Here is a 16,414-nt window from a genome sequence, read left to right on the forward strand (position 1 = left end):
AATGGTGGCCTGGCTAGGAGGTGTGAAGAAGAGGAGAGAAGAGAGGTACACCGACACTAACATATTCAGGATAAATGTCAGCATAACAAGCGGAGTCTTCCTTTTTATTGAAAAAAAGGCATTTATGGCATCTGAAAACCAAACCCTTCTGTGCTTTTTTCTTTACAGTATATCACCAATGTTATTTGTACAGGTGGACTAAGGAGTAATAGTTCATGGGAAAAACCCCAAAGGCTGATGTTCGGTAGTACTGGGCCCTGCAGAGACCCTAGGCATCTCCCTTCCAACAATTGGCACGAGCACTGGCATTCATGAAATCATAGGGGCCACTCCTACCAGTAGCAGACATTGCACAGACACACATACACACATTGGTGATGGGTGAGGAGTGGCTGTGGTAGCAGATATCCCCAAAGGCGATTATGGGAGAGATGGCTATTAGTGTTGCCCCTTAGGTCTGCACTGCTTTGCATTGGCTTGGTTGAGGTCATATTTTTCAAACACGTTGTCGGGCAATGTGTTTCAGAGGCCCAGAAGGTGTCACGTTCCAGAGTGCTAGTAGGTGTTGTGTGTTCCAGGAGGCAAGCCAGTGTGAAGTGTTCTGCATACACAACTGTTGTCAACAGTCACCAGCGCTCATGTGGTGTCAATGGTTCCAAGAGCCTCACCAGTCAATGGCTCCAAAGGCACATCAGGTGTTAAAGGTCCCAACATCGAGCCACTATCAACAGTTCCGGGTGTCAGGTTAGTATGAATGGCTCGAAAGGTCCAATCAAAGTGTTTCCAAGATTCAGTAGTTGGGTTCATATATCCCACAAGACTGTCAAGTGTTTCATGGTCTAGTGCCAATTTGCCAGAATCCCAGTTGAGGGCAAGTCTCAAAGGAAGGGCTCCTAATCTCCAACGCATGGATAGTGACCTCTTCATTGAGACACATACTTTATCTCTGTGATGAATGTCCAGATCTGGCCGATATCGCTCCAGCTGCAGGGTGCGAGGGAAAGGCGAGCCCCACGGCCTTTCAGGCACCAACCCAAGTAGTGGCTTTGTATCAATCCATCCTGTGTTAGAAAGATAGAAAGGATGGGGGAAACAAGAAAAGGAAAAAGGTAAGTTTGACAAGCCCAGGTAGTATGTAGCCCCTCTGCCCATTAAGGAGTTAAGACTTCCATATATGGGATCACCATTCTATTTAAAGACATTGAGTCTGACTGGCTTAAAAAAGGCTCAACTTCCAAATGATAAGCTCACAATTCATGACATTTCATGGCAAATTTAGCAGTAACCTGCGGGTACATTTTTGGAGAACTTTGTAGCACATGGTAAGTTATGTTATGTTTGTATAGCATCTCCTGCCATATATAATGGCTGCAGAGCACTGTAGGATGCATGTCCCTTCAGCAGACCGTAGTCTGAAAAGACAGATGTGGGGGGCAGCGCAATGTATGCAGCCGAAGTTGTTGTTTAGGCACGCTACAGAAAGCAGGGAAGTCTAGTGTGAAGTTGGAAGCCGAAGGGAGGAATGAGAAAAGGCAAGGACTGTATTAAAGATGATGGAACCTATGTGACAGCAGGCACACATCTATTGCATGGGAATCAGCTGTATGCTATGGGCATTGCTCTACTAGACGAAAGCAGAAGGAATGAACAGTTGAGGAAGGCCAAGGGCAACTGTCTACAGTTGAGGGACCTACTGCTGTTTACATGAGGTGTTCATGCATATGGTAGACACTATGTGACAGCTGGACCTAATTTTTAGTGGGACTCGGTATTCTATGGGGCGGTTTGCTACATGCAGCACAGGTGCACAGATAACGATATGCAGTCACATGCAATAGAGATTGGGCAGATCTCTTACTTAGACTCAGCTGTGCTGTTGCAGCACACTTTTATGTACTGGCACAGTAGGCCACAGTAGGAGTGATCACAACTACTAGTAACAGGGTGAACTAAGTTATCGTAGTAGCCCGTTTCGCCCTGTAGCCTTCTATGCCATACCAGTCCCCTTGAGTCCCAGAGACCAGAGCTTGTGTTTCTTGACTACCATAATGAAATGAGCTTCGGAATATTGGAGGTACGTGTTTCAGCTCCAAAGGAGGGCAAGCAGCTCTCAAGAAAACATGGACACGTAGATCATAGATGTCCACATTTTGTGTCCTTTTTACCCCTACTGTTTACTTGCTGTAGATTGCTGACTGCCAAGGTATTCTATTGGCTCAACTTTCACAAGCTTATTGCCCTCCCACCAGGCTGTGTTTAGCCCAAGGAAGTTGATAAATTGACCCAGCTGCACGGGCAGGGGATGAACGCTAATCTCTTCTTCCACTAGTGCTGCTCTACAGGGATGAGAACGTATGGGGATAGTGCCACATAGACAACTTCAGTAAGATACTGGATAGGGCAATACCACCTTTTGTGCAGATCTGAAAGGTCTTGTGCATATGGCAAATTCATGGGTTGAAAAGGGGCCATAACGACCGTTTGGGGTGGATGGGGGGAAGACAAGCATGGGCCAGGGATGAGTATAGACTGGGTTGTCTTATTCTGTCATTGCCTGTTAAACTGCACTGAACAATTCTAGTCTTCTTATTTGGAGATGACGAGACTTCACTCACAAATAATTGCTTTTTTATGTGAGACCTTGGCTATATGGGCTTTTAAAATGCAATATCTAGCTGTATTTTATCACATTTGTTGGGGGGCGAAATCTAGCAAACTCCCACTGCTCCCTTCTGCTTGCGCCTCTTAAAACAATTCCTTTGCCCATAATGGTAGCAGCACTATATTTGAGGTTGCATGATACTTTACATAGCAAAATAAGAACACTTTTCATTTTTAACTTTGGCCATCGTCCAGATAAGGTCCCCCCATTTTGCAAATTACGATCTGGCAACATCCAAACACACTTGTCACGTCAAAACACAATGTTAAAAAAAGAATCATGCACAAAACAAAAGCACACTTTTCAGACACATATCTCAAAATTGTCTGCTAAAATTTTTGGGGGATTTCCAGCATACACGTAGGCATAACCTGGAACTGGTGTATGCCGCAGAAATTGTGCAAATGGGATTACCAAAAGTCTTTGGTTGAGTTTACAAAAGCCAATTAAAAATAAATGATTATGTCTGAAACCAAAACAATAAGTTTGTATTCCATTTCAGCCCACTGCTAACAAAGCTGATCAAATATGAGAGATGACAGACTGTAGCAGAGCACATCAAAGAAAAGGGAGGAGAGAAAAGTGCCATTGTGAGTGAGTGCGGATTGTGAGGATGAAGTGTCAAGGCAGAACCTGAAAGTGGATTTCAGGGAGGAACGTGAGGGCAGACTGAGTGGAAGACCATGAAGGCAGACTCGGAGTAGGGCTTGCAAGGCTGGATTGCGCATGCAGACTGTGATAGCAGTTTTGGAAGGCTGATTACAAAGGTGGATTTAAATTGCAGATTGCGAGGGGTTTGACCAAGCCACATTATCCAACAATTCCCCACTTCCTAAGAGGGCACATGGGACCAGGAGTAACCACTGGCAAGGTGAAGCAAATATTCCTCTGGATCCTTCTGTCTCTCAAGCAATCATGTTCCCTGAGGTCTGGGCTGGCAGATAGACAAACCTTAGCCTGTAGTTAGGCAACATAGGGGCAGTTGGTAAGTGCACAACCAAATCTGTGAACCACTGCAAGCTGGTCTCAAACCAGCACATATCCCAGCTCCCGAGGACAACCGGGGAACACTTACTCATTGCGAGTAACCGAGGATACCAGGGGAAAGCCCACTAAAACTACTTCTTCCCTAGGACACAAAGGGGGAAACCGAGGGTCCCTGCCGTTTTCCCATCTTAGTTTACCTTTCAGAATTCAAAGAAGACAGTTAGGAATTAAGGTTTAGCATTACATTGATTCAGGCAATCCGACACTTGGCAAGTTCACACCGACACCACCGGGCCAAATATACACAGCCCGGTTGGTAAACGCCTCACAGTACCCCAATCCTATGGTTGGGCTACGCCTGTTCTCTACAGTAGCGTTAATGCATGGTGGGTTTAATTCTGTGCTCTACGAAACAGCGGAAGATCAATGCTGCATAGGCAGAGAAGCGCATACATAGGGTCTCATACTCTTTGAAGGCCACAGTCCTGCACAGCCCTTTCACAATTGCTTTGGATGATACATTGCCATTCTCACAGGATATAGCAGCTTGGTCGGACAACGCTGTGCAAAGCCATGCAACGCTTAACCAATTTCTGCCTGACCAAGATAGTGTACTGGGTTTTGAACCCTTGGTCCGTGCTTGGGTGGATAATGTGGCAACAAATCAAAGTAAGGTTTGGCCTTTCCAGTCTATGATCCCAGGCCCACTGTAACGCTCACTTGGAATCCACAGGACGTTACTCAGCCTGTTCTGACCTCTTACGACCCCGAACCCTTCCCTGGAGTCTACTCGACTGGAGGCTGGGCCTTGTTTTCTTGGAAAGTGTGCTCTCCGTCCTGCTTTCAGCGCAGGGGCGCGTTGATTGATGCGGGCTCGTTGCTGCCTAGTTACTTCACTGGCAAGAGTCTGACAGGTAAGTAAATGAGTCTTTTGAACAGTTCTCTAACTTCGTTCCTTTCCTTCCTTAGATGCTGGCCGGCGTCCGGGGATGGCGACGTGCTGCTGAGATGAGTAGCGCTGAAGGTGAGTGAGAGCGCGATGCGCGATACGACCCTTTCATATTTGTATTGAACTGAGTTCTTTTTCTGTGTCTTTTAGGTGCTGCGACGTTTTCAGCTTGGATGCCGGTTATGAAGAAGAAATGCGGTGAGTAAGCGCGGTATGCGGCGCCTCTAGATGTTTCCACGCTAACCTGGAGTGTCTTTTCTCTCTTGCAGATGGGTGAGAGGTTCCTGAGACAGAGTTCCCCCAGAGCGGCTGGGATTCAGATAAGCGTTTGAAGCTCGTACAGTCTTTAAAAATAAGCGAAGATTTGCTGAATGCTTACTAATGCCTTTTTTCTGTTCTTTTCCATTTTCCTTAGGAAGTGGCGTGCTGGGATGGGAATGACACCGCCGAAGATGCCAGCAGAACAGAAGAAGTGATGAATGATGGGCAGAAGCGCCGCAAGGTAAGACTGTTCCTAACTGTGTTCTTGCAGGAGCTGAGCGCAGAAGAAAGATGCAGGCCTATTGGAGACCGATCCGAACACAGTGAGTGTCACGCTGCAGGTGCAGAAAACACAAAGCATGTTTCTCAGCCTGGGCGTGGCTTAAATAGTCTCTGGGTATCCCAAGTGTCTCTGGGCTGAACCACACCCAAAAGACTAGACTGCACATGCAGTTCTGGGAACCGAAATATGTGGGGGCATCCATCTTGTCCCCACCAATGCAATACAAGTCCAATCCCCAATGTTATCCTATGTCTGACTCCAAGTGGGTCTTTGGAGGGATGGAGAGGCCCTTAAGGGCCAGGTAGGTGATCGTGGCCTGGCTCCAGCCTGACATCTTGGAGGGCTGGGGACAGGAGGGGCAGGAATCATGACAGCACTCCCCCCCAAGGCCCCTCTCAAGGTGGCTCTTCTGTCTGGTCCTGGTTTGTTTGGATGGTTTTGATGAAATCGTCTAAGCAAGCGAGGTGCATGGATGTACTCACAAGGCTGCCATGTCCTGTCTTGTGGACTATACCCCTTCCAGTCTACTAAGAAGTATAATTTGGATCTGACGTACTTTGAATCCAGGATGTCCTTGACTTCGAATTCTGACTCCCCAGCGACTACTACTGGCTGCGGTGGCGTTGCTACCCGGGTCCCAGGTTGAACAGGTTTAAGGAGAGACACGTGGAACACAGGATGAATCTGCATGTTTGACGGCAAAGCTAGTCTGACCGCCACAGGATTTATCACGGAGGTGACGGTGAATGGACCCAGGTATCTTGGACGGAAAGTTCGGGTTCTTTAATGGACACGTGTTTAGACGCCAGCCAGACTTTGTCTCCCACTTGGTAGTTGGGGGCCTTTGCTCGGTGTTGATCAGCAAACTTCTTTTGGCGATTCTTAGCTTGAAGTAGGTGTTCAGCTGCCCTTTTAAAGGTTTGAGAAATGGTTGTGTGCAAGGATTTGACTGCTGGCATTTCCAGGGTTGTAGGAACGTCCAACTCAGAAGTACGTGGGTGCCTGCCATACATGGTATAAAAGGGTGTCTGCCCAGTGCTGGTATGTAGGGAATTATTATAAGCATATTCAGCTATCCATAATAGGTCGAACCAGCTTCCTTCAACTTGGTGTAACATGCAACGCAGATACTGCTCGAGCGTCTGATTTGTCCTCTCAGTTTCACCATCCGTTTGGGGGTGGTGACTGGTGGATAGCCGGATGTCGATCTGGGCCTAGAGCAGCATTTTCTCCAGAAGTTAGATACAAATTGAGTACCTCGGTCTGAGACTAAAACTGAAGGAAACCCATGGAGCCGTACGATGCCTTCAAGAAATACCTTTGCCAGAGTGGAAGCATTTGGGAGCCCCTTAAGAGGAATGAAATGTGCCATTTTTGAAAATAGGTCCACGACCACAAGAATAGTGTTAAACCCTTAACTGGGCAGTAAGTCAGTAATAAAATCGAGGGACAACATGTGCCAGGGTGCTGGTGGGATTTCCAATGGTTGTAATAGCCCAGCCGGTTTCTGCTTGGATGACTTGTTTTGAGCACACACTCCACAAGGTAGGATGAATTGGATAATGTCTTTACGCAACGTGGGCCACCAATAATTTCGTTTTACCTTGGCTAGTGTTTTAGCGATTCCGGGGTGGCCCTCGATCAAGGAATCATGATAACCGGACATGACTTGTTCTCGTAGTTCTTGGTTTGGTAAGAATAAACGATTCCTGAAGTAGGGAAACTGATTTTTTATCATGTAATGTTCTCCTTGTGCACTCCACGCTTGTAATTGTTCCGGACCCATCAGGTTTTGGATTTCTTCATGTAATTCCTTCTGAGTTATGGTTGCTGTGATTCCTAGGAGCTTGTCACTCGGGATGATTGCTATTGGGTCAGGGGTCTGATACCCTTGCTCTTCCACCCCCATACGGGAAAGGGCATCGGCCTTCCCGTTTTTCACCCCTGGTCAATATGTAATCACGTAGTCAAATTCAGCAAAAAAAAGAGCCCAACGTAGTTGTCGTGAGGATTGGGCCTTTGCCGTTTTTAGGTACTGGAGGTTCCGGTGGTCAGTTATTACGGTGATTGTGTGTCTGGCGCCCAAGAGGTAGTGCCGCCATGCCTGAAAGACTGACTTAATGGCCAGGAATTCTTTGTCTGTGATAGCGTAATTGAGTTCAGGGGGTGTGAATTTACACGACCAGAAGGCAACAGGGTGTAACTGGCCCGTTTCGGGGTCCTTTTGTGAGAGGACTGCTCCCATAGCCATGCTTGAGGCATCCGTTTCCACCAGGTATGGGAGATCAGGGCGAGGGTGTCGTAGGATTGGGGCAGATGTGAATCTTGCTTTGAGTTCCTGGAAAGCTTCCTCCGCTTCTGTTGTCCACTGGAACTTTTTGTTGCTTTTTCTTAGCAATGACGTGATGGGATGCACGATTTGCGAAAATCCTGGGATGAACCGGCGGTAGAAGTTTGCAAAACCCAGCATACTTTGAACCCCCTTGAATGAATGTGGGGTTGGCCAGTTCAGGATAGCATCTACCTTGTGTACATCCATTCGGATTCCATTTGGGCTGAGAATAAAGCCCAGGAATTCCACCTCAGAGACGTGGAATGAGCACTTTTCGAGCTTGGTGTAGAGCTGGTGTTGACAGAGTTTCTCCAATACGGATCGGATGTGTTTAACGTGATCCTGCTTTGATGCGGAATATACTAGAATATCGTCGATGTACACTAGATCACAGACATCAATCAATTCCCGTTCATGAAGTATTGAAATGCTGAAGGCGCGTTGCAAAGGCCAAAGGGCATTACTTGATATTCGTACAAGCCGTATTTGGTGCGAAAAGGGGTTTTCCATTCGTCCCCCTGTTTTACGTGAACAAGGTGATATGCCCCCCTCACGTCTAGTTTTGTGTAGATTTGGGCATCTTTGACTTGATCAAGCAATTCAGGGATCAGTGGCAGGGGGTAGCGATTTTTAACGGTAATCTGGTTCAGTGCGCGATAGTCGATGCACGTTCTCAAGTCCCCCTCCTTTTTCGGTACGAAGAATAGAGGACTGGCTGCTGGAGACTTCGAGGGACGGATGAACCCGTTGGCCAGGTACTGGTCAAGATAGGCCTTCAGGTGCTGGTTTTCTGGTTCTGTGAGTGCGTAAACTCGGCCAGAAGGGATTTGTGCCCCGGGTATCAGGTCGATTTGGCAATCGTATGGTCTATGTGGTGGCAGGGTATTAGCCTGTTCTTTCTGAAAGACATCTTGAAAGTCCTGGTATTCACTTGGTAGGGTGCCGATTGCCACAGTCGCAAGCGTGGAGGTTCTGGCGTCTATTGGTTGTTTCTCTTGGTGGTAACATGTGTGGGCGCAAGTCTCGGGAAAGGCCAATTCTTTTGCTCACCAGTCGATTTGAGGATTGTAAGCTACCAACCATGGCATTCCCAAAATCAACCAGAACTGTGGTGCCTTAATGAGGTCGAAAATGATACATTCTTGGTGTCCATCCTGGCACAGAAGGGTTAAAGCTGCAGTGCATTGGGATACTGGACCAGAAGCTATTTCCGTGCCGTCGGCAGTGATAACAGTGTCGGTGGTTGATTTAGGGCGTAACGGAAGCCCCATCTTTGCCGGAAGATCCCGGTCGATGTAATTCCCAACGGCTCCACTGCCAATGTACGCTCTTACTGCGTGCATCCGAGATGGTTGTTGGTGATTGATCAAGACCACAGATAGTGCAAAATGGGAGGTCTGTAGTTCACTTTCTTTGCTCGACAAGTGGACCCCTACACTTGCCGGGCTGGGGAGTTTGATTCCTTGATGGTATCTTCCTTGTCCGTGGCCCCTACCGTCCTCCTCGGTGGCTTCACAGGGCACTCTTTAAGGAAATGACCTGACCTTCCACAGTACAGACATAACTGCTGCTGTCTCCTTTTATCCCTTTCTGCTTTAGTCAAGGGGGATCTGACCCCCCCCCGATTTGCATTGGTTCTCCTGAACCTTCCGTTGTGCGGGCAATATTGTCCTTTGAACGCACATACATAGGGCGAGGGTCCGGTCTGGTTCGATCTGCTCTTCGGTCCTGCAACCTATGATCCAGTTGAACAACAAGGTCAAGGGATTCTGAGCAGTCTTTCGGGGGGTTCACTACTTGTGCGAGAACATCCTTGAGCTCCCCCCCGCAACCCCTGATGAAATAACGTGGTTCTCGTCTCCATTGGCCATTCTGCTTCAACTACGAGTCTATTGAACGTGGCTATGTATGTTAATAGGTCAAGATTCCCTTGGCGTAAGGACAGAAGTTCATTGTCTAATGCCTGCCCATGAGTATGAAGGGCGAACAGCTTTTCCATCTCCTGCTGAAAGCCCCTGAAGTCATGCAGCAAAGGATCGTCTTGGGCCACAAAGGGTACAGACCAGTCTGCGGCGCTACCACTCAGGTAGGATAGCACAAAAGCGACCTGTGATTGGTCATTCAGAAAGGCCCCTGGTCTACAAAGGAAGTGCAGGCGGCACTGGTTCATGAACGTTGCAAACCTCTTGGGATCCCCCGTAAATCGTTTGGGCGGGGCCAAGGGAACTGCCCCAGGAAGGGTTATCTGAACGGGATTGGCTGATGGTGCTGGTATTGAGGGCACGCTTCCCGGCAATGGTGCATGCCCTGCTTGTGACTGGAGAAGTTGCCGGCTTAAATCATCAGTGCGTTCTTTGGCTACTATCAGCTCTCTCCTCAGGATATTGGTCTCCTGCCTGGCTGCATGTACTTCGGAACGTAGCCGCCCCAACATGTGGGCTAACTGGTCGGTTTCCAACGTTTCCATGACGCCCAGGTGGATTTTGATGTGAGGGTTTGCATTCTGTAACGCTCGCCTGGTATCCACGGGGACGTCACTCAGCCTATTCTGACCTCTTACGACCTCGAACCCTTCCCTGGAGCCTACTCGACTGGAGGCTGGGCCTTGTTTTCTTGGAAAGTGTGCTCTCCGTCCTGCTTTCAGCGCAGGGGCGCGTTGATTGATGCGGGCTCGTTGCTGCCTAATTACTTCACTGGCAAGAGTCCGACAGGTAAGTAAATGAGTCTTTTGAACAGTTCTCTAACTTCGTTCCTTTCCTTCCTTAGATGCTGGCCAGCGTCCGGGGATGGCGACGTGCTGCTGAGATGAGTAGCGCTGAAGGTGAATGAGAGCGCGATGCAACCCTTTCGTATTTGTATTCAACTGAGTTCTTTTTCTTTGTCTTTTAGGTGCCGCGACGTTTTCAGCATGGATGCCGGTTATGAAGAAGAAATGCGGTGAGTAAGCGCGGGATGCGCTAACCTGGAGTGTCTTTTCCCTCTTGCAGATGGGTGAGAAGTTCCAGAGACAGAGTTCCCGCAGAGCGGCTGGGATTCAGGTAAGCGTTTGAAGCACGTTCAGTCTTTAAAAATAAGCAAAGATTTGCTGAATGCTTACTAATGCCTTTTTCTGTTCTTTTCCCTTTTCCTTAGGAAGCGGCGTGCCGGGATGGGAATGACACCGCCGAAGATGCCCGCAGAACAGAAGAAGCGATGAATGATGGGCAGAAGCGCCGCAAAGTAAGACTGTTCCTAACTGTGTTCTTGCAGGAGCTGAGCGCAGAAGAAAGATGCAGGCCTACTGGAGACCGATCCGAACACGGTGAGTGTCACGCTGCAGGTGCAGAAAACACAAAGCATGTTTCTCAGCCTGGGCGTGGCTTAAAAAGTCTCTGGGTATCCCAGGTGTCTCTGGGCTGAACCACACCCAAAAGACTAGACTGCACATGCAGTCCTGGGAACCGAAATATGTGGGGGCATCCATCTTGTCCCCATCAATGCACTAAAAGTCCAATCCCAATGTTATCCTATGGGAGTGACTGAGTCTGGTGCCACAAGCGCCAAGCCTGACTCCAAGTGGGTCTTTGGAGGGATGGAGAGGCCCTTGAGAGCCATGCAGGTGATCATGGCCTGGCTCCAGCCTGACATCTTGGAGGGCTGGGGACATGAGGGGCAGGAATCATGACACCCACAAGGCTTTCAACTGTACCATCCTTGGTATTCTGCATCCACCTCAACTTGGGTCCGCAAGCTTTGCCTTTCACCTCTTAGCACCCGTTCCAGGCTCAGGGCTTGTTGGTTTGGCCAAGGCTGGGTTTTCCCTCTGGACCTTATTGTTCACTACTACCTTCTCCCTCTACCTCTTTCTGTTAATCCATCTCCCTCCTCCAACACAACATCTCTCCTTCCTTCACCTCTCCTTGATCTTCTCCAACTTGTTCCACTCTCTTCGTATGACTAGTTCCTTCCTCTTCTTGCCCTTCTCCAACTTGAGCCTCTCCCTTCTCCCATCTATTTCCTTCCTCCTCCTGCTCTTGCCCTTCCCCAATTCGTGTCTTTCATTTCTCTCATTAACTTCCTCCTGCTCACTCTTTCTCCTGCTCCAACTCTGCTCTGTCACGTTGTCTTCAAACTCAAACACCTCCACCCTGGGACAGGCCCTCTTTTGTACTGTGCATCCCCATGTGAGTTCTTTCTTAATGGGCTAAGTGAGGACACCTCTATGGGTTAATTAGTTGCATTCCAGGAACGATGATGCATGTTCAGTCCCATCTCCACTAAGAGGGCTATCAATCATGTTCAGGGCATCGGTGGGTCGTCCAAAGACTTACATTATATAAAGGGGGCTGGCATTATGGAGTCATGGCAGCTGCCGATTTCTCCTTGGCTCCCTCTGCTCCGCATGTCCAGATTAAACCCTCTTGAAGCCTCAGTCTTTCGTTGCTCATTGCCCCTGCAATCACTGTTACTCGTGCATAAGGGGTAAGATGGAGCTTGTGGTCCGCTCTGCAGACCACATGCTTGTGCACCTCGCATATCTTCATGTGTGCCTCTCGCTCACTGGTATGGTTTGCCAACTTCTTTTGTGTCTGGTAGTTATCACTATACAAATGCATGTACTTTTTCCTGGAGTATAATGTGGCCCTAATATAGAGACTGGGAATGTTGGAAAGGGCCCAAGGGATCTTCCTTAAACTGCTTCCAAATAGGCATCATAAGCTGGCATCATGGGGCATATGGCCTCCACTTAAAGTGCCTCTGAGTTGGCATCACAGAGTGGGTGGTCCACATCTGTCCTCCGAGTCCCTCTTAGGCCCTCTCCTTCTGTGAAATCTGGCCCTCCTACAGACACCCCCAACCTCTTTATTGTCCTTTCCTCTCTTCTCCACTGACAAGGTCTCTAGACAAGTCTGATCTATGTAAGACTTGTCAAAACAGTTTCCTCCCTGTTCTTCCAAAACTATCAAGGACCACATTGACACCCTCGCTCCTGCCCTGGCTGATTTCTGCAACCTCTCCTTCACCCCAGGAACCTTCCCCACCCCTCTGAATCACTCTCTCTTGTGCACCCTCTTCTCAAGAAACCCACTGCTGACCCTTCTTTCCCAGGTACCTATCGCCCAATCTACATCACTCCTTTTCTGGGAAAACTCTTGAAATGCTGGCCATCTCGCAGCTTAACCTTCACTCTGATTCTGTTGGTTGTCACCACGAACATCAGTCTGTCTTTAGAGCTGCCAGAAGCACGGAAACTGCTTTCCTGAACATCTGTGAGGATCTCCTCTCCAACCTTGACTCTAACATCCCCTCTGTCCTCATCCTACTCGATCTTTCTTCAGCCTTTGACACGGTCAACCATACCATCCTGCTCAACCGTCTCTGTGACAACCTGGATATCACTGATCAGGCCCTGGCCTGGCTGACCTCTTTCCTCTCCGATCGACCCTCCCAGGTCCAACTTGGGTCCTTCCTTTCATCTAGCTCCCCTTCTACCTGCGGTGTACCCCAGGGGTCTAACCTCTCACCCTGGCTTTTCAACCAATACCTGTCAACTCTCGCCCACTGCATCGTCATTTTCTGCTCCAATTTTCAGTGCTATGCAGACGACACTCAACTCATCTTCAGGCTTCCCTCTGTCTCCTCCTCTCCTTCTCTCATCTCTGATTGCCTATCTGCCATTCAGGATTGGTGTGCCGCCAACGATCTCTGCCTGAATGCCAGCAAGACGGAGATCCTCCTCATCGGCACACCTTCACCCTCCTTTCCTGTCACTCTGTGGCTGGCCTCCCTTGGCCCTCCTCCCACCCCTACCTGCGAGGCTAAGAAACTCAGGGTCATCTTTGACTCCATGCTTTTCTTCTCTGCCCACATATCTGATGGCTCTAAGAAAATCTAACTTCCTATTGCACTCAGAGATATTCTACCTTTCCTCTCCTTCCCCCAGAAGCTCACTGTCTCTTGATCCCTGGTTCTCTCTAGGATTATTGTAACAGCCTCTTTCTAAATCTACCTGCTTCTACTCTCCGCTCTTTGCAACCTATCCATAACAGGACTGCGAGACTTGTCCTTGGCCTCAAGCCCTGGGATCGTATCTCTCCAGCCCTGAAATCTCTCCACTGGCTCTCAGTGGCTGAAAGTATTAAATTCAAAACCCTTTGCATTGTCCACAAGGCTTTCTGGGGCCTGGGTCCAAAATATCTTCAGCTGTCCCTTTGTAAATACCTTCTCTCCAGAGCTCTTCGCTCCTCCACCTCTAACTCCCTTAGGGACAGTCGTTTTTCAAAGAAAGGAGCTGGGGGTAGATCTCTGTCTTCGGCTGGGGCCTCTGGAACAGCCTCCCCGCTACTCTGAAACTTGAGGAGAACCACGTCCGGTTCCGGAAGCACCTCAAAACCTTCCTCTTTGCTCCTGCCTTCGCTCCTCCTCTCGCCTGCTGGTCTGCTCTGTCTCGGCACTGTGCACCTGGTTTACCCTCTGACTTTCGGGCCCAGGTACCTGCTCACCTTGCCACCCACCTGCACTGCTTCTGGTATTCCCTTGCACTGGGGTCTGCACCTGTAACCATACAGTCCACCTGCACTTTGTTCTGCACTTATCAGACACACCCTGTCAGTTGCCTTAAACTTAGCACTTGCCAGTTGCTGGCTGCACTACCACTGTATGTTGCTTTTTATTGTTTATTTATTATTTATCTGTATTCCTTTGCTCAGCACTTTCCACTTCTCCCCCGTCCCATGCACTTTCCCCCTTTTCCTCTCCCATGCACATGCGCATTCGCAATGGCACTGGGTCTAGTAAGATCGTTGTTTTGTTCTCCCTTGTTCCCCTCCCTCGCTGCGCTCTGAAACACTTGTGTACGAGCGCGATACAAATAAAATATCAATATCAATGTCACATGGTGGGAGGGTCAAACAATGATACAGTCAAGGTTATCATTCAGGAAGAAGTGGGTGTATACAGAGAGCAAGAGAATTAGATAACGTTAAGCTTGCTGTGGGCTTCACTGCTGTCAAAACCCAGGAAATCAGGAAGGAGAAAAGGCACTAGCCTTCTCAGGGCTATAACTTAGGCCATAGCAGGAGCCAGCGAAAAGGGAGAACAATTTGCTGCAAGCCAGTGACCAGAAGGAACAAGTCAGAACCTGTTGAGGGGAAATAAATACTTGCTGGTAAGCTAAAGGTAATACCATGACAAGCGGGGAAAAGGGAGTAGAGTACTTGTTGGGGAGCTAATGGTAATACCCTAGTAAAGGGGGTAGAGATACTTGCTAGTAGTGTAGCCCTTAACGCAAGGGGGGCTAAGAAATATGAAGTAACCAAGGTGGGGTTCTTCTAACATACACCAAACAGGAACCAGGTAAGTTACATGTAAGATTTATTGTGCCCAGTTGTACATATACGTCCTTAAGTGCACAGAGAAGAAACACTGGGCCATCCACTCCAGCTCTCTCACTAACTGTCCCCTAGAATCCCCACACTCAAAGCACAACATTCCATCCCAGCATTCCACACTCTAATAGTTCTGCAGGCACCAGCACATTACTACACTTCTCCCCCTTAGTCATACCATAAACCAAAAGAAGAAACACATACGCAGCAACAAGGTGTCCAGCAAATGGAAGGAATAACACCATGGAACACAGCATAGTACACAGGCACAATGACATGCACCATGAAGTACTGAGAACACATTTGGCACCTACACATGAATAGTTGCAAAAGCAATCATAAACGCATGGACGCAACAGGATTAACCCTGAGCTACAGTTGTGGAAACTGCAAACACCCCAAAGACGACTCGGAGACCGTAACCACAAACCCTAACTGGCAGATAATAAATGAACCAGAAAGTGTTACAGCAAGAATGAGTGATGTACACCAACACCCAATCTAACCCACCTCCTACGATACATAAACACGCAGATAACGAACACCAATTGCGATAAAAATGTGGCATGCCTCCACCAAACACAACACCTATGCAAACACTGCAAATATAGACAACCCATACTGTACGCCGGACACAGGAGTTAAAACTTGCCTAGCAGTGGGAATGCACCAAGACGCAACAAATCGCCCCATCCAAAATGACAACATCCTTTCCAGGATATAATCAAACAATCAACTCTGGATGTAACCAACAGCTGATAATACCCGCTGTAACCAACATCTCAACACCACACACACCCAGACTGTAACCAACAGTCACTCCGGCTGTAACCAACAGCTTATCACCTTGCACGACCACCCCAATTATAACCAACAGTCAAAACTCTGGCTGTAACCAACAGCTGACAATACCCGCTGTAACCAACAGCTTAACACTAAACACAACCCCAACTGTACCAGCAGCCAACTCTAGCTGTAACCAACAGCTTAAACTCCCACACTATACTCACCACACACACAACTGTAACCAACAGTCAAAAGTCCTGACTGTAACCAACAGCCTATACTCACCACACACCACAACCGTAACCAACACTCTAAACTGGCTGTAACCAACAGCATAACACCACACACAACCTCCCTGACTGTAACCAACAGTCGAAACCTGGCTGTAACCAACAGCCTAAAATCACCACACAACCTCCCTGACTGTAACCAACAGTAAACACTAACTGTAACCAAGAGCTTAACACTGCACACACAACCTCCCTGACTGTAACCAACAGTCAAACTCATACACCACCCTACACACAAACAAATAGAGACCACACAAATCCAACAGCATGAGTGCAACCCAAAAAATTACTTTTAGCGCCATCCTGCAAGGTCACTTCGAATGCGCGTTGTAAGGAACTCATGGTGGCAACAGTAAAGACAGACGCAAGTGTTCACAGTTCAAGGGTGTTTATTAAACTATATTGGTAGGTTGGAAAAATGCCTAATCTAAACCTAAATCTAAGATGGGAGCAAGCTACGACCATCAAATAATAATAAGGCAGTCCTAGTGGCGTCT

General features: G+C 48.2%; 1 protein-coding gene across 6 annotated transcripts in view; it reads right to left on the reverse strand.

Annotated features, from left to right (window-relative positions):
• Positions 1-77: 77 nt before the first annotated feature.
• LOC138521912 (polypeptide N-acetylgalactosaminyltransferase 6-like) overlaps positions 78-16,414 on the reverse strand; it is a 555,359-nt gene continuing 539,022 nt past the window's right edge. For 5 of the 6 annotated variants that reach the window (XM_069635078.1, XM_069635082.1, XM_069635080.1 and 2 more), the window contains one exon: positions 78-1,061. In XM_069635078.1, coding sequence (XP_069491179.1) covers positions 924-1,061 — 138 coding nt within the window. In that variant the 3' untranslated portion in view covers positions 78-923. The remainder of the gene's footprint in view (positions 1,062-16,414) is intronic. The other variant, XM_069635081.1, reaches the window with a different exon arrangement.

Source organism: Ambystoma mexicanum, chromosome 13 (genome assembly GCF_040938575.1).
Source record: "Ambystoma mexicanum isolate Mex_15411 chromosome 13, UKY_AmexF1_1, whole genome shotgun sequence".
NCBI lineage: Eukaryota > Metazoa > Chordata > Amphibia > Caudata > Ambystomatidae > Ambystoma > Ambystoma mexicanum.